Genomic DNA, 18,068 nt, shown 5'->3' on the forward strand with positions numbered 1-18,068 from the left:
TCCTGTATTGGGTGCATATATATTTAGGATAGTTAGCTCTTCTTGTTGAATTGATCCCTTTACCATTATGTAATGGCCTTCTTTGTCTCTTTTGTTCTTTGTTGGTTTAAAGTCTGTTTTATCAGAGACTAGGATTGCAACCCCTGCTTTTTTTTTGTTTTCCGTTTGCTTAGTAGATCTTCCTTCATCCCTTTATTTTGAGCCTATGTGTGTCTCTGCATGTAAGATGGGTCTCCTGAATACAGCACACTGATGGGTCTTGACTATCCAATTTGCCAGTCTGTGTCTTTTAATTGGAGCATTTAGCCCATTTACATCTAAGGTTAATATTGTTATGTGTGAATTTGATTCTGTCATTATGATATTAGCTGGTTATTTTGCTCGTTAGTTGATGCAGTTTCTTCTTAGCATCGATGGTCTTTACATTTTGTCATGCTTTTGCAGTGGCTGGTTCCAGTTGTTCCTTTCCATGTTTGGTGCTTCCTTCAGGATCTCTTGTAGGGCAGGCCTGGTGGTGACAAAAATCTCTCAGCATTTGCTTGTCTGTAAAGGATTTTATTTCTCCTTCACTTATGAAGCTTAGTTTGGCTGGATATGAAATTCTGGTTTGAAAATTCTTTTCTTTAAGAATGTTGAATATTGGCCCCCACTCTCTTCTGGCTTGTAGAGTTTCTACTGAGAGATCTGCTCTTAGTCTGATGGGCTTCCCTTTGTGATTAACGTGACCTTTCTTTCTGGCTGCCCTTAACATATTTTCCTTCATTTCAACTTTGGTGAATCTGACAATTATGTGTCTTGGAGTTGCTCTTCTCGAGGAGTATCTTTGTGGTGTTCTCTGTATTTCCTGAATTTGAATGTTGGCCTGCCTTGCTAGGTTGGGGAAGTCCTCCTGGATAGTATCCTGCAGAGTGTTTTCCAACTTGGTTCCAGTCTCCTGGCAACTTTCAGGTACACCTGTCATAGATTTGGTCTTTTCACATAGTCCCATGTTTCTTGGAGGCTTTCTTTGTTTCTTTTTACCCTTTTTTCTCTAAACTTCTCCTCTTGCTTCATTTCATTCATTTGATCCTCAATCACTGATACTCTTTCTTCCAGTTGATTGAATCAGTTACTGAAGCTTGTGCATTCATCACGTAGTTCTCGTGCCATAGTTTTCAGCTCCATCAGATCATTTCAGTCCATCAGACTTCTCTACATTGGTTATTCTAGTTAACCATTCATCTAATCTTTTTTCAAAGTTTTTAGGTTCTTTGCAATGGGTTCAAACTTCCTCATTTAGCTTGGAGATGTTTGATCATCTCAAGCCTTCTTCTGTCAACTCATCAAAGTCATTCTCCATCCAGCTTTGTTCCATTGCTGGTGAGGAGCTGCGTTCCTTTGGAGGGAGAGAGGCGCTGTGATTTTTAGAATTTTCAGCTTTTCTGCTCTGTTTTTTCCCCATCTTTGTGGTTTTATCTACCTTTGGTCTTTGATGATGGTGACATATAGATGGGGTTTTGGTGTGGATGTCCTTTCTATTTGTTAGTTTTCCTTCTAACAGTCAGGATCCTCAGCTGCAGGTCTGTTGGAGTTTGCTGGAGGTCCACACTAGACTGTTTGCCTGGGTATCAGCAGTGGAGGTTGCAGTACAGCAAATATTGCTGAACAGCAAATGTTGCTGCCTGATCATTTCTCTGGAAGCTTCATCTCAGAGGGGTACCCGGCCATGTGAGGTGTCAGTCTGCCCCTACTGGGGTGTGCCTTCCAGTTAGGCTACTTGAGGGTCCTCCACTTGAGGAGGCAGTCTGTCCGTTCTCAGATCTCAAACTCTGTGCTGGAAGAACCAATACTCTCTTCAAAGCTGTCAGACAGGGATATTTAAATCTGCAGGGGTTTCTGCTGCCTTTTGTTTGGCTATGCCCTGCCCCTAGAGGTGGAGTCTACAGAGGCACGCAGGCCTCCTAGAGCTGCAGTGGGCTCCACCCAGTTCGAGCTTCCTGGCCGGTTTGTTTACCTACTCAAGCCTCCTTGCCGAGTAATAACTATGTTGTTCAAATACACCATGATTTGTTTGTGTATTCTTCTGTTGATGGATGTTTGTTTTTTATTCCAATTTGGAACTATTGTGACCAAAGCTGCAATGAGCATTCTTGTATAATTTTTTTGCCGACCCATGCTTTCATTTCTGTTGAGTAAATATCCAGGAATGCAATTGCTGCGTCATAGCATAGATGCATGTTTAACTGTATAAGAAGCTGTCAAAGTAGTATCATTTTACATTCCCACCAGCAATGTATGGAGTTACAGTTGTTCTACAATCTCATCAACATTTGGTGGTGTCAACTTTTTACTTTTAGCTATTCTGATGGATGTAAAATGCTGCCTCGCTGTGGTTTAAATTGTATTCTGATGACTAGTGGTTTTGAACTACTTTTCATGTGCTTATTGGCTACTTCACTTTCGTGACAGGTGTGCTGAAATACTTTGCCCATTTTAAAATTAGGCTGTCTCTTTGTTGTTGTTTGAAATAGTTCTTTTTGAAATGTTCTGGATATAAGTCAGATGTATGTATAATGAATGTTTTCTCTGCCTTTTAATTGCATTTTAATATTTTAAATGTGCTTTTTGATGAGCAGAGTTTTTTTTTGTTTTGTCTTTTGTTTTTTTTAATTCAGATGTAGTCAGTTTTTTTAATGTTCAGCTTTTTTGGTATCATCTTTAATAAAAAATTTGCCAACCCTAAAGTCACAAAGATATTTTCTGATTTTCTCTCAGAGCTTCATAAAAGTTTTGACTTTTATTTTAGGTCTGTGATCGTCTCAAGTGAATTTTTGTATTTGCTGTGAGTTAGGAATCAAGTTTTAGTTTTGTCCCATCTTCTTTTGTTCTGCCACTCTGCATTGAAAAGACTTTGTTTCTCCCATTGACTTGCTCACATGTCTTTGTCAAAACTCAAGTGTGGTTTTTAGACTCTTTATTCTGTTCCATTTATCTATTTGTCTATTCTTACACCAGTTCTATACTGTCTTAAAAACTGTAGCTTTGTAGCAAATATTCAAATCTGGCAATGTGAGCCCCCTAATTTGTCCTTCTCTTTGAAAAAGTTTTGCCTACTCTATGTTTTTTCCTTTTTCTATATAAATCAACTTGTCAATTTGATTTAAGAATCAACTTGTTAGTTTCTAAAAAAAAAAAATCCTGGATTTTTGATTTGGATTGTATTGATCTGTACACCAATTTGGGGGGAAACTGACATCTCAGATGTATTGAGTCTTTCAATCCATGAACATGAGACACTTCTCCATTTATTTGGGTCTTCTTTATCTCAGCAATATTTGTAGTTTTCTGTGTAAAGATCCTGCATATTTCTGATTTTTTTTAAAAAAGTGATTTTATGTCTTTTGCTGCTGTTGGACACAGAATAAAATAATCATTTCCAGTTGTTCACTGCTAGTATATATAAATACACTTGATTTTTGTATACTGGTGTTTGTTTCTGTTCTTTAGATTGGGACTTTTTTTCTGTGATACCTTCAAGATCATGGACTCTTCTGCTGTCTCCAATCTGCTTTTAAGCCTGTCTAGTGACTATTTCCTTTTTCAATATTGTAGTTTTCAGTTCTACAATTTCTATTTTTTTTATAACTTTCATTTCTCTGCTGAGATTACTCATCTGGTAACTCTCTTTGGCCAACTTTTTATTTTTATTTTTATTTTATTTTATTTTACATTTATTTTCATTTCAATTTATTTTCATTTTTTATATTTTTAACTCAAAAACATAAAATTTTTTTTCATTGTACTTTAAGTTCTGGGATACATATGCAGAATGTGCAGGTTTGTTACACAGGTATACACGTGCCATGGGTGGTCTGTTGCAATCATCAACTCGTCATCTACATTAGTTATTTCTCCTAATGCTATCCGTCACGTAGTCCCCTACTCCCCAGTAGGTCTCAGTGTGTGATGTTCCCCTCCCTGTCTCCATGTGTTCTCATTCTTCAACTCCTACTTGTGAGTGAGAACATGTGGTGTTTGGTTTTCTGTTCCTGTGTTGGTTTGCTGAGAATGATGCTTCCCAGCTTCATCCATGTCCTGGCAAAGGACATGAACTCGTCCTTTATTTTATGGCTGCATAGTATTCCGTAGTGTATATGTGCCACATTTTCTTTATCCAGTCTATCAGTGATGGGCATTTGGGTTGGTTCCAAGTCTTTGTTATTGTGAACAGTGCTGCAATAAACATACATGTGCATGTGTCTTTACAGCAGAATAATTTATAATCCTTTGGGTATAATTTATAATCCTTTGTGCTGTTTTAGTTACTGTAGCCTTGTAGTATAGTTCAAAGTCAGGTAGTGTGATGCCTCCAGCTTTGTTCTTTGGCTATCTTTTATTTTTTATTTGTATTCATTTATTCATTTATTTTTTGAGACAGAGTCTTGCTGTGTTGCCCAGGCTGGAGTACAGTGGCTCACTTTCAGCTCACTGCAATCTCTGCTTCCTGGGTTCAAACAATTTTCCTGCTTCATCCTCCCTAGTAGCAAAGGCCACCTCTCTCAGCTAATTTTTTAGAGACAGGGTTTCACCATGTTGGTCAGGCTGGTCTTGAACTTCTGACCTCAAGTGACCTGCCCACCTTGGCCTCCCAAAGTGCTGGGATTACAGATGTGAGCCGTCGTGCCCAGCCTCTTTGGCCATCTTTGTGAAAACATATTTATAATAGCTGCCTTACAGCTCATATCTGCTAATTCCAACATTTATATCATCTCCAGGTCACTTTCTATTCATGATATTTTTCTTGAGTATAGCTCACCTCTCCAGCCCCTGCATGTCCACTATATTTTGATTTTATACTGGATGTTGTGGATGATATGTTATAAAGATTGTATTCAGAGTATTCATTTGAAGCCTTAATTTTTGTTCCAGCAGGTGGTTAAATTACTGACTGACATCCTTGAACTTTTGGAAACTTGGTTTTGTTCTTTCTTAGGATTGCTCTGTTTTGGTCTTGTTTTTAGTCTTAGGATGAATTGTTAGTCTTTGGACATAGTCTTGACTCCTAACGTGTGGTCCTTTTGTGGAGTTTTAGTGGAAAGTCTGAGGCATTCCCCAGTTTCCTCTAGCTTGGTGGGGTTCAAACTCCAAACTCTCTTCTGTACAGAGGGCAGCAGTTCAGATGTTCCTCAACTTCTCAACCTACCCTTTTTCTACTGAATTCCTGATGTCTCCCTTGCGCGTGTGCAGTTTAGGGATTAACCATGGACCACAGAAGTTTATGGAAAGACTTGGGTGCTCCTTTCTCTGCGGCTCTGTTCTTCCCAGGAATTACCCCCTTGATACCAGCTCTCACCTATCTCTTCTGATCTTTAAAGCCAAGAAGCTTGTGACCTTCTGCTTGAGTGCCACCTGCCCCCTGCTTCTGGGACCAGGGGGTACCCTCAAGGGAAAAGCCCTGTCAATTTAGTTTCCAAATAGTGTCGTCTCTTCTTTTTAGGGTCAAATCTCTGCTAGCTACTGTCTGCATTTGGTCAATTTCTAGTGCTTTCAAGTATTTCTTCAAAAAAGAATTTGGCCGGGTGCGGTGGCTCCTGTCTATAATCCTAGCACTTTGGGAGGCCGAGGTGGGTGAATCACCTGAGGTCAGAAGTTTGAGATCAGCCTGGCCAACATCGTGAAACCCCATCTCTACCAAAAATACAAAAATTAGCCGGGTGTGGTGGTGTGCGCCTATAGTCCCAGCTACCCGGGAGGCTGAGGCAGGAGAATTGCATGAACCCAGGAGGCGGAGGTTGAAGTGAGCCAAGATCACGCCACTGCACTCCAGCCTGGGTGACAAGAGTGAGGCTCCATCTCAAAAAAAAAAAAAAAGAATTTGTCCAGGATATAGAATTATTTTTGGAGAGAGTTAATCTGATGCAAACTATGCCACCAGTACTGGAACACTCTTTTTAAAAACATCACAGTATTTCTACTAATCACATCAAAAAGTTGCCAATGATTCCTTAATTTTACCCAAATGTAGGGAATCAAGTTTCTGATGATGGAGATAATATTTAGTTTAGCTTTTTTTTTTTTTTTAAATAGCAAACTTGATAGAAAAGCTTTCAAAAAAATGAATTTACTCATTCACTGGCTGAGAAGCATATTGTTATTAGGTTGGTGCATTAAAAGTGATGGGAAATACCGCAATTACTAATAGTTATAGCATGACCATCCCTATCTTGGTGTTAAAGCCTGGAAATCTTCCCCTTGGCAGCAGCTGCTGAGCCAGTTTTATAGTAATCTCAGGTATTCAGGACACAGTCAAGAGAAAAGAAGTATGTGCAAAGGCCTCTGAGGAGCTAAAATAGATTTATAATCAATTAATTTTATCACAGGGGAATCTTTCAAATCCTCACTCAGAGCTTATTTACCCTGATTTTAAGTACAGCTATAACAAGCCTTGTGATTTCTCCCCCTAGCTTCTAGAACATTAGTGGGAGTGAGTGAGAGAGGGGACGATGGCATGCTATGGGCAGGCACAAGGTCAGTGGCAGGAAGTGACTGGTGACAGCAGCATTAACTCCAGTGAGTGCAGTTTCTGTATTTGATGCAGGGCTAGGTCCCAGGGTAACAGACCCTGGAGGTTTCGCTTGTGCATCAAGGAGCTTGTGCAGTATCAGGGTACACAGATGTGCAAATGTGCAAAATGGGCTGGTGAGTGAAATAATAACAAACTTTCACTGAGTGCAGTTATGGAAGGAAGGAGTAATTGGATGGTTCAGAGAAGACTTCAGTGAGAAGAACTTTGCTGGCTCACATAAGGTTGATCTCTGTAGGAGTCTTTGGAGGATACATTCCACACATTGAAAGGAAATCAAGTGGAACTTATAAGTAAAGGCACTATTTTCAAAGCTATGTTTAGAAAAACCTACAATGGATGGTTAAGAACCCCAGGGCCTGTGAGCATGGTGGGAAGCTGTGACCATTCCTAGACCAGAAGGAGCAAGAGGAGGAAAAGTTACCAGAAGGCCTGCAGGGCCTGTGGCGGTTGCGGGGAACTGCCTGTGGCATCTGGTCTGGGAGAGCAGCCCCTGGCATCCCACCTTTATCTCCTCTGACCTCTTACCTCTTGCTAATCCAACCAGAAGCCAGAGGAAGGGTGGGGGGCGCCCATTGGTGCTGTGGGTATATGTCGGCTTCCCAGGGCACAGAGATGGCTGGAGAAGGGTGGGAAGTGGACTGGAGGGGGTAACCTGAGAATAGCCAGCAAAGTTGAGTAGAATTTTGTCTTAGGTGACACATGTCCCTCGGGGAGGACAGTCCCAGCCCCAGGGCTAAGGTGTGAAGTACCTCAAGGCATGCTCAGAGAATCCAAGTGGTTTTGTAAGAAGTAGGGCACAGAGTTCATCTGGGGGTGGCTAGCAATGGACAATGTTCCTTACCCTCCTGAAGCATTTAGACTGGATTTGTGAGCTGTTGAGATCCGTAGAGGTCCCCAGCAGGAAAGGGACCAGCAGCCAAGGGGAGAAAGCATGGCAGGAAGGAGTGAGGGTCGTCAGTTCATGTTCCACCAGCGCAGACGAAGAAATAATATCTGAAAAACACAAGTCTGGTGTCAGCATTGTGTAGGCAGCACAATCCCCACCTCAGTAGTGATGGAGGCGACTGGACCGTTCATGATCGTAGCCTTACATATCACAGTCAGCATATTTCTGTTACTAAGGCAGCCATGTCTGTGGTTCATTTTAGGAGCATTTCCAACTGAAGGTCTTTAGATTATATAAAAAGTTTTGATACTTAGAGAAATAATATTAAGGAACCTGGAAAATTTGCTTATTTGAAACATCTTTTTTTTCCTAATGAGACTGGGTAAATGAAGTTTTACTACATTTATTATTATTATTATTGTAATTTATCAAGGTTATTATTATAATTATCACTCCAGAATAAAGAACTTAATTTATAAGAAAAAAACAAACAACCCCATCAAAAAGTGGGCAAAGGATATGAACAGACATTTCTCAAAAGAAGACATTCATACAGCCAACGGACACATGAAAAAATGCTCATCATCACTGGCCATCAGAGAAATGCAAATCAAAACCACAATGAGTTACCATCTCACACCAGTTAGAATGACAATCATTAAAAAGTCAGGAAACAACAGGCGCTGGAGAGGATGTGGAGAAATAGGAACACTTTTACACTGTTGGTGGGACTGTAAACTAGTTCAACCATTGTGGAAAACAGTATGGTGATTCCTCAAGGATCTAGAACTAGAAATACCATATGACCCAGCCATCCTATTACTGGGTATATACCCAAAGGATTATAAATCATGCTGCTAAAAAGACACATGCACACGTATGTTTATTGCGGCACTATTCACAATAGCAAAGACTTGGAATCAACCCATATGTCCCTCAGTGACAGACTGAATTAAGAAAATGTGGCACATATACACCATGGAATACCATGCAGCCATGAAAAAGGATGAGTTCATGTCCTTTGTAGGGACATGGATGCAGCTGGAAACCATCATTCTCAGCAAACTATCACAAGAACAGAAAACCAAACACCGCATGTTCTCATAGATGGGAATTGAACAATGAGATCACTTGGACATGGGAAGGGGAACATCACACACTGGGGCCTATTGTGGGGAGGGGGGATGTGGGAGGGATGGCACTGGGACTTATACCTGATATAAATGACGAGTTGATGGGTGCTGACAAGTTGGTGGGTGCAGCACACCAACATGGCACATGTATACATATGTAACAAACCTGCACGTTGTGCACATGTACCCTAGAACTTAAAGTACAATTAAAAAAAGAAAAACTTTCAAAACCAAAGTCATCGTATTTCATAGTGAGTGCTAGTTGGAAAACATTTGATCAGTAGATCTTTTATTACCTGGTGGAGTTACTCATGTGTTTAGCCGCTGTGTGAGGTAGGACATTCATCCTTCATATCTAGCTTATTTAGAGGCATCTTTGGTGAGTTCATGACTTAGCAGAAATCCTGATTCACTTGACCCGATTCTTGAGTCAAGCTGTTGTTAGCTGCTTGTTTAAAGACTAGGTTGAGATAAGGGACAATTAGTTTGTTGTCTCATGTCCTGTTTTGCCCTTTCTCTTCCATCTTCTGCCATGTCATTCCCTCTCCAGGTGCAGGTTCTGTCCCTCTCTCACACTGATGATGGGTTGGAGGTCAACTCAGTCACAGCAACTGAAGGACATTGTCAGTTTTAGTCTTGTGTCATTTGTCTCTCTCAGTGTACATGCTCACTTGTAGAGCCACCCAAGTATTGGCCAATTAAAAACACAAACTGGAGCACAAAACTGTTTTCTCATATTTGCTGGCTGAACAAATGTGTCAATAGGATAAATATTATAACTGGGCAAGCCAGCTTTCGACTCTTAAAAACTTGTCCACTCAACGTTTTCTTGAGTTTTGACCCCATCCACTGACCAAGATCTCTTTTTCCTGTTAGGATGTTAGTCAGACTCCCTGTCATAGGATAATAACAGTACGCCCGTCTATGAATGTTTTGTAAGGTGCAACAGAACTCAAGCTATGTTTACATAACTCCTAGCATATAGTAGGTGTTCAATAAAAGTTGGCTGTTATAATTATTGCCCAGCAGTGAAGAGAACTGCTTGACTTTGTTTAATTTAGTATTTTGTAAATCTGCTTAACCAAAATACTGCTATTTCTAGAACCATTCATTAACATTTCAAGGAATGCTACTGTTCTGTGGAATACAGCTTGGGAAACTCTGAATTAAGAATTGGACAAAATTAAACTGTTGGAGTTGGGGTTCTGGATCTTAGCTTAGTCCTCACCACACCTTGAAATTGCTTAAATAAAAACAGGGAAGTTTCATTTTAGGGTATAAAACAGAAATGAAAAAAAAAAGCCACCTGTATAAAAACCTGTATTTTTGTCCATTTATTCTTTGTAAACACATCTCTAGGTGACTCAAAAAGTTCAAGGGAAGCTGTCTGAAGTTCTCAGGACCAGTTTAAGAGGGTATCATGAAGTCAGAGAAATTAGAATTACATGTTCCTTCTGATTTTGGCCTATCAGAAGTAATAAAGCCAGAAATTGTACCCCTCGTCCTTCCCTGTCTCCACCCCCGTTTGACCTGGTCACCACTCTTCCTGTCTATATTGCTGCCTGGCACAGTTGCAGGGTGAGTGGGATGCCTGCTCCTGCTCCTGCCCTTCTCCTGTTGGGTTTTGGTTTATGCTTTTGCCCACCTCAACTTCGTGCCTTGATAGGACACAGACCTCTGGGAAGAGAGGCCTGCATGTGTCCCGAGCAGTCTTGTAGGGGTTGGGTCACCAGCCTTCCAGAAGCATGTCTGGTTAGCACTGGTGAATCGTCAGGGCCTAGGACAGACATCACTCACTTGCTCATCTGAAGGCCAGGAACGATTATGTCATTATGTGTGTGCATTTCTCAACTAAGCCTTCAAGAGGGTGATGGGATGAGAAGCATCTGTATATGACGCATGTGTGACACATCCAAAGGGCAAATATATCAGATGACCATCTTCCCTGTGTGAGCCTTGGGAGAATTTTCAAAAGTCATTCTCACTTACTTGTGCTCCATACCCACCAATTCCAAAAATCGATGCCCACGGAGATGTCCTCGTTGCTTCCCACGAACAGGGCCAGCGTTCCTTGCTGAGGTGTGCTCATGCCTCTGGATTCAGGTCTGTGACCCTCTGCTGTCCCCGTCATTGTAGGAGGTGAATGAGGGCTCTAACTCTACCTAATGATCTTCCTAAGATTGCTTTTGTTCAATAATCCAGTCTGTTCTAGGTGATGAGAGGGAAAACAGTCTGCAGGCAGCCACACCTCAGGAAGGTCCAAGTTAATTTGCCAGCCCAGGGCATTGCTACCAGTGCAGAACTGAGCCCATGATAGGGATAGTTATTTGGGAAACTTAAGTCAGATTCCACCCTAAGTAAGTTCTAACTTCAGTCTGTGGAGCAAGAAGTATACCAGAGGGTTCAGCGACGCTTCCACTATGCACAGAGTTGCAGATGAAGACCCTGGCTCTCTCCCTGTGGTGTTTCCTGACTGTCAGCCACCTGCCCTTTGCATTTTCCCAGAGTTCCACTGGGATAAGGGTGCAGATTTTCAGCTTGACTTTCCTCAAGGCTAAAATACATCATCAAGTGACCATGTGAGAATTCCATGAAGGCAGTCCCTCTACAGAACAGACATTGGGATCTCTGTCAGTAAGAAAGAGACCTCCCTCTGTTTGGTGCTGAGGAGGTTGTGAGGCTACTTGGTTTATGGCATTTGCTGCTGTGACTCTAAATTGTACACTTAATTTAATGATATAAAAGGAAATTGAACAAAAATAGATACTCTGTTTTTAAAGTCTAGGTACTATATTATATTTGTAAAGTGTTCATCAAATGCAGAATGTTCTTTAACCTTCATGCTATGCACACAGCCTTCCCAGACCACTTCCTTCTGCTATCTACCACCTCCAGTGGTCCAGGTGGGCTGGACCAGTTTCATTTCAGGTCAGAGAAGGTGGTCTGGCCATTGTTCACTATGATGAGGTACAAGCCTGTGATGGGCCCATCTCCTCTCTTACCTACTTTCCATCCAAATTTCCCTTTCCCCATCACCCCTTCAACCAAAATGGGTGATTAGATGGCATGTCTTTTGCAAGTGATTCTTGAGAAATGCTGCCTGGCACCCTCAGTTTCCCTTCTTTGCACTGGGAACCACCAGTCTGTGGTAGGGAAGGTAGAACTACTGTGTGCTATGCTTGAGTTCCCGTGAACACCAAAGGCAAAGCTCCAGCACAGCCTAGCTAAGCATTGAACTCGGTCACTTTCTCTTCCAGCTGCCTCTGTCTGAGAGCTTGACAGCCTTGCTCAGATATCCAGCAACCTCAAGAGCTAGACCACTCTCACTTTACAGAACAGCTGAGGCCCGCAGCGTTCTATGCTGACTTGTTTGGAATGCAGGCATTGAGGAATTCATCTAACTATGAATTTGCGTCTCCAGAGAGAAGTGAGAGCGACGTGGCTCGCTGCCATGGTTGGGAGCCAGGCTGTGAGCAGCAACACTTTATGATCAGTTAGAAAATAAACAGCAGCAACAACATGATTTCTATTCAGCTCTCCCCATGATAGAGGATCTAAAAAAACACTAATAAATCAATGTGGCTGGCAGGTGCTATCAGAGAGGAAGGCCGGGGCAAAAACAGTGTTCTTCCATTCTGGCCAGCTGCAGAGGACAGAATCAAGAGAATGGAGATGACGGGCCTGGTGCGGCGGCTCATGCCTGTAATCCCAGCACTTTGGGAGGCTGAGGTGGGCGAGTCACTTGAGCTCCAGTTTGAGACCAGCCTGGGCAACATGGTGAAACCACGTGTCTACAAAAAATACAAAAATTAACCGGGCATGGTGGGGCACACCTGTAATCCCAGCTACTTGTGGGGCTGAGACAGGAGGAGCACTTGAACCGGGTAGGTCAAGGCTGTAGTGAGCTGAGATTGCACCACTGCACTCCAGCCTGGGTGACAAAGTGAGACTCTGTTTAAAAAAGAGAAAGAAAGAGAGAAAATAGAAATGAAAGGAATGAGAGTTTATGCCCTCTTGTCATTCTATCTTCTTTTTGCAAGAATAAGTGGAAGACGGTGAAAGCTTTTCATCTCGTTGGAAGGCCACTTTATTTGATAAACAGCACCAATAATGATTACCCTGGAGCATGGCTTTCAGCGAGGCCCATGTCACAACTTCGCAACTTGCATGCACAGAGCCCGTCTACCTGTTTGTAGGTAGCAGTGGTGCTGTTTGGTGGAGATTGGAAACTGCATTGTTCTCTTCTCCCAGTTTTCCGAGCATCTAGCAGAAGAAATGGCTGCATGTGGGAACTTAGTTAAGGCTTATGGCTGATGACGGTAAGGAAAATTTCCTGGCAATAATGGATGCTAATTACTAAAACAGGTTGCTCCATGGGGGAATCCCAGTTGTTTACCTGTAATAGCAAACAACATCATGACCTGTGTTGGTCAGGACTTGGACTTTGAGGTTCAAGGCTTGTTCTGTCCAGAGGCAGGGGGCGTACCAGCTGACCGTGTTCTTTTCAGCCTGGAGGGCCAATAGGAAGTGTTCCTAAGCCAACTTCATACTTGGGTTTTTTTTTCTCCCTTATTTTTTTCTTAATTTGCACGTCTAATTTTCAGTGTCTACAATGGGCTAATGGACTTTCCTCCCACTAAAAATCACGTGTAGATGTGAGAATGTTCTCCAGAAAAGCGGGTCTCTGGGGCTTTGCTTCTGGCTTGAGGTCCTGTGAGGTAGGTGTTATGAAACCTCCCCCGCAGTGGGCCGGGTGCCAGCAAACCTCAGCGGGGTCAGCAACTCTTCTGCTAATTTTGGCAGGAGAGGGAGACACTCAGCCACCCTGAGAAGAAAGAATGTATATTTTGCGATCCATTTGCAAATCAAGCTAGAATGCATTTTCAGAACTGCATGCGTATTCAGGGCCTGTCTATTTCTTTCTACCATCAAACCTGCGAGGACAAAAGTAACTCAAGTTCAATATAACTCAAGTTCATTGTTCTCCACCACATAATCTTTCTTCCTATCCTGAATTGCAGCGGGGGCAGCTCAGAGGGCATTTCAAGAAGGAAGGAAGGGGAAGGGCAAGACAGGATATGGTATTGAGGCACACAGTCAGTGCTTTGGGTGATCAACATCAACATGGTGGTCCTGGGTTAGGATTTCGAGGAGGGGACGGAAGGAGGAGGATGAGAGGGGGATGGGTGATGCCTGGTGGCTGGTGCTTCACAATTTAAGCAAGCCTGTCTTGGGAACTGCAGGAACAAGGAACTTGCAGGGCACAACCCTTGTACAACAAGGACAGAATACAGGAAGACTGAGGAGAGCAACCAATGCTCTTCGGGTCTTCAAAGTAACAAGGGGATTTGATCAGAACTTTCTGAGGGCACCTGGCATCTCCCACAGGCCATGACTCTGTGACTCTCTGACTTTCCTCTGGAGCTGGCTGGCTTCTGTAAAATTATCAAAGAGAAGATAGACCTTAAACTTTAAAAAAATGTGGCCTGAGAATGAAATTATACCGCTAAAGTTCACTTATTAAAATTCATCAGCAAGCCCTAATGACTTCATGGCCTAAGTGGAAATTTCATATTCCTTTGGAAAATCAAATTGGCATAGCCAAATGAGCTGAAAATTGTCTTTGACTTGTAGATGTTATTTCTACATTATTTTTCTTTGCGTGAGAAAATAATCACTCACTCTGACACTTAAGCTTGACAGCTAGGAGTAAGAGTCAGAATCTATCAGTTGCTTCCGTGGTCCTAGGAACTGTTTGCGGTGTTTTACGTGCACTGGTTCATTCAGTCCTCAGAAGAGGTCTCTGAGGAGAGATGGTACTAAACTCCCACTTAACAGATGAGGAAATTGAAGATTAGAGAGATTAAATAACCCATCAGGGCCAAGACTGGACTGTGTGTCCAGCCAGCTAATTCCAAACTTCTGCAAATCAGCAGTCTTTCCCACTCTCCACCTCTTGCAGAAGGTCAGCAGATGACCACTTGAACAGCACCTGTCATACTAAGGTGAAATTAAGAGCTTGGTGTTGTGGAACAAAGAGAACTGTCTACTGTCTAGGGCACGAACAACATGAACAGTAGCCTTCTCTCCCACTGAGTGTAAAATGGGCCAATAACACATGTGATACCTGTAAGAAAATCACTTATGTTTTGAATACTGCTGTTAAGAATTTAAAACTAAGCAGGATCTCTAGGTTAATAATTCTCCATCTCTAGAGCATCACAACACCAAAAGCTAACAGTGAATGCTGACTCTGTCAGACGCTATTTGAAGTCTTCTACATTTTTTCATTTGTTTAAACCTAACAGCATCCCCATGAGCTAGGTACTGTTATTTTTCTCATTTTCCAGATGAGGAAATCAGAACACAAGTAGGAAGTGGCAGAGCTGGAAAGGGGGTCCAGGATATTTAACCATTAGGCTAAACTGCTTCTCAGCACTAGTTTTTGGCAAACATGAAATATCTGCTTCTGGGATGCAAACAGGGGTTCCCATCCTAGAGGTGGGATAAGGTTAAGTAGATCCAGTCGCCGAGCTGTGTCTTGTGAATATTTGTGCATCTGAACCAGGTGATGCAGAAGGTCAGTTGCAGCTGTCTTCCCACGAGGTTTTCTTCTAGAGATGGGGCGGGTAGTGGGTTTTCCCCCACTAAGCCATGCCGGATGGCTATCTACAGAATGCCCAGTTCATTTTGCATCATTGGCATTTCGTCTTTGACACTTTCTTCTGAAATGAGAAGGCTTGGATTTTTTGTACTTTTTGTACAGAGTTTGTTTGCAAGCCTCTTGGTGTTTCAAGATAGAATCTGCTCATTTCATATCCAGTGAATGTTATAATGAGTTTAAATGTGGTATTAGAATTTATCAAAGGTTGCTTTTAATGTAGGTAAAGGGTGAACTAAAGTGATTAGATGCCTGCTGAAGACAGTCCAAGTTCCTCAGTGTGGTCTCCAGATTCTCGATGATCTGACTCTCCTTACCTCTCCAGCCTCCTTACCTCTCCATCTTGGTGTGACCCTGTTTCTCTTGCTCCCAGCCTAGCAAAACATTTGCACTTCCCAAAATACACCAGGCTGTCAGAATGTGCCCTGACTCTGTGTCTTTGCCCCCACCTGAGAAACATCTCTTCATCTTCAAAACTCAGTTCAACTTTTTTCACTGCTGTTAAGCCTCTCTTTCCCGCCCTTCTCCAACCCATCAGACTGACCACTCCCATTTTGGTATTTGTACTGTATTCTAAACAGACCCTGAACACGCACAGACTCCAACACTTTAAAGCCCATAAAATATCATGATAGCATTGGCTTCTGTTAGTTGGGAATTTGATATGTGCCAGGCATGATAATACGAAGCATTTTATTTAACAGACTTCTTGCAACTACCTCTTGAAGCCGACATTAGTCTCATGGTCAAAATATAGATGAAAGGAACAAAGCTCAAATAGATGAAGTGACTTCCCCAAGTCCACATGACCAGTGTCTATGTTTAGGAAACTTTTAAGTTTCCAGAGGGCAAGGGCTAGCTTACTTGAGTCAGGGCTCAACTGGGATATACCAACAGTCCAAGCCTGTTTTCCATTCTTGTCCTTGGAGCTTGGCAGGGAGTAGGGATAGGGAGTGGTTAGATGTACTCAAAACACAAATTGGAAAGAGAGACTAAGACATTTTTACTAATGGGAGAGAGGACACAAATGCTAGGCAGACAGGCAAAAGTTACAGCATCTACTCTTCTTTGCACTCATAGCACCAGCACTCTAGTAGGTATCAACAGTTGTTAAATATAAATGGATGGATCTCTACTGTTCTTTCGTTATGCTCCACATTCAGAGCATGAAGAGATCATGGGGCTGTTGAAGATGGAGAAGACCTCAAGGGGGAGGCTGAACTCACATAAGCTTGAGATAGAGGCAGATGTGGGGAAGGAGGAGGGGACTTGTCCAAAAGGGACCATTGGCAAAGGTGGGCACACTTGAAATTCTTGACCTGGTCAACAGGTACAGTTTTCTTGACTTCTGTAATAGGCTTTCCAAATTCCCCAACTGGGGAAGGGCTTTCCCCTCTGAGCCATGCCAGGAAAGTCATGGCATGATTCTTGTTAGTGCCCCTTCTGCCCACCTCTGCCGTGGCTAACAGACCTCAAGTCTAACTTGTTAACCCTTTGGATTGGTCATGTTATTCCTGACATGAGTCATGTGGTGGTTTGGCTCACGCATCTGGGGTTTTCTTTTCAGGTTAACATGTTTGTTGAAGGATTCCACGATGCCATCCTCCTCTACGTCTTGGCTCTACATGAAGTACTCAGAGCTGGTTACAGCAAAAAGGATGGAGGGAAAATTATACAGCAGACTTGGAACAGAACATTTGAAGGTGGGGATTCCATCTATAAGGCAATGACATGGGGCCAATTGAGCTGCTGATTTTCTGGTTCTGTTTTTCACAGTTGCAGCTGTGGGGCCTTTCCAGCTTCTTGCTTTTCTCAGCTGTAAAGCGGCCCATCTCATAGGCTTGTTGTGCCAATTAAATGAGATAATACATGTGAAAGTGCTTTGAAAACGCCCCACTGAAAGAGGAAAGGCCTTGTCTCCTGATTATTTAGGTAACAGCTCTATGCTTCTTAACATTGCATTGAACACAAGCCTCATGCATGACAGGACACTCAGTTTGTGAAGAGTTTTGTGATGATTTTAAAACCAGTATTAATCCCAGATATACATTCATGTATTCAGACTATGTTGGTTTTTGTGAAACGCAGAAAACATTAGCTGTCACAGTTAAACCTGGTGGTTTGAGATGATTAGCAGGTCCAGTCGAGCCCTGTTTTTTTCAGTTTTTGTTTTTCGTTTTTTTTTTTTTTGAGATGGAGTTTTTGCTCTTGTTGCCCAGGCTGGAGTTCAGTGGCACGATCTCGGCTCACTGCAACCTCCGCCTACCAGGTTTAAATGGTTCTCCTGCCTCAGCGTCCTGAGTAGCTGGGTTTACAGGCACCCACCACCACACCTGGATAATTTTTGTATTTTTTAGTAGAGACAGGGTTTTACCATGTTGGCCAGGTTGATCTCAAACTCCTGACCTCAGGTGATCCACTCGCCTTGGCCTCCCCAGCTTTCTTAATAACAGGGAAGTATAGGAAAACAACAAAAAATGGCCCATAATCTCATCTCAAGCAACCTCTGTTGGCACTGAAAAATAGTACAAGATAAGACTATGCTTGGCTAGGAAATTTAAACAGTACAAAAATGTGCAAATTGAGAGGTGAAAGCTTTCCTTCCCAACCTAGTCCCCTCTCCCCACTGTGAATCACTATTAATGATTCCTATGATTCTGTCTACAAATATTTTAAGTCTTCTGCCAGCACATATGCATTTGTATATCTTATCTTAAAATTTGCATGAAAGGGGTCATAGTATGAATGCTATTTTTCATCTTAGGTGTTTTACTTGTACGTCAAGTTAAAGAATTTTCCATATGAGAACTCACTGATCCAATG

The 18,068-nt window shown here is 42.3% G+C and overlaps 1 protein-coding gene across 5 annotated transcripts in view; it reads left to right on the forward strand.

Moving 5' to 3' along the window:
- NPR3 (natriuretic peptide receptor 3) overlaps window positions 1–18,068 on the forward strand; it is a 76,430-nt gene that overhangs the window by 47,733 nt on the left and 10,629 nt on the right. For all 5 annotated transcript variants that reach the window (XM_023216589.2, XM_026455978.1, XM_026455979.1 and 2 more), the window contains one exon: window positions 16,813–16,948. In XM_023216589.2, coding sequence (XP_023072357.1) covers window positions 16,813–16,948 — 136 coding nt within the window. The remainder of the gene's footprint in view (window positions 1–16,812; window positions 16,949–18,068) is intronic.

The sequence above is a fragment of the Piliocolobus tephrosceles genome, chromosome 4 (assembly GCF_002776525.5).
Source record: "Piliocolobus tephrosceles isolate RC106 chromosome 4, ASM277652v3, whole genome shotgun sequence".
Classification (NCBI taxonomy): domain Eukaryota; kingdom Metazoa; phylum Chordata; class Mammalia; order Primates; family Cercopithecidae; genus Piliocolobus; species Piliocolobus tephrosceles.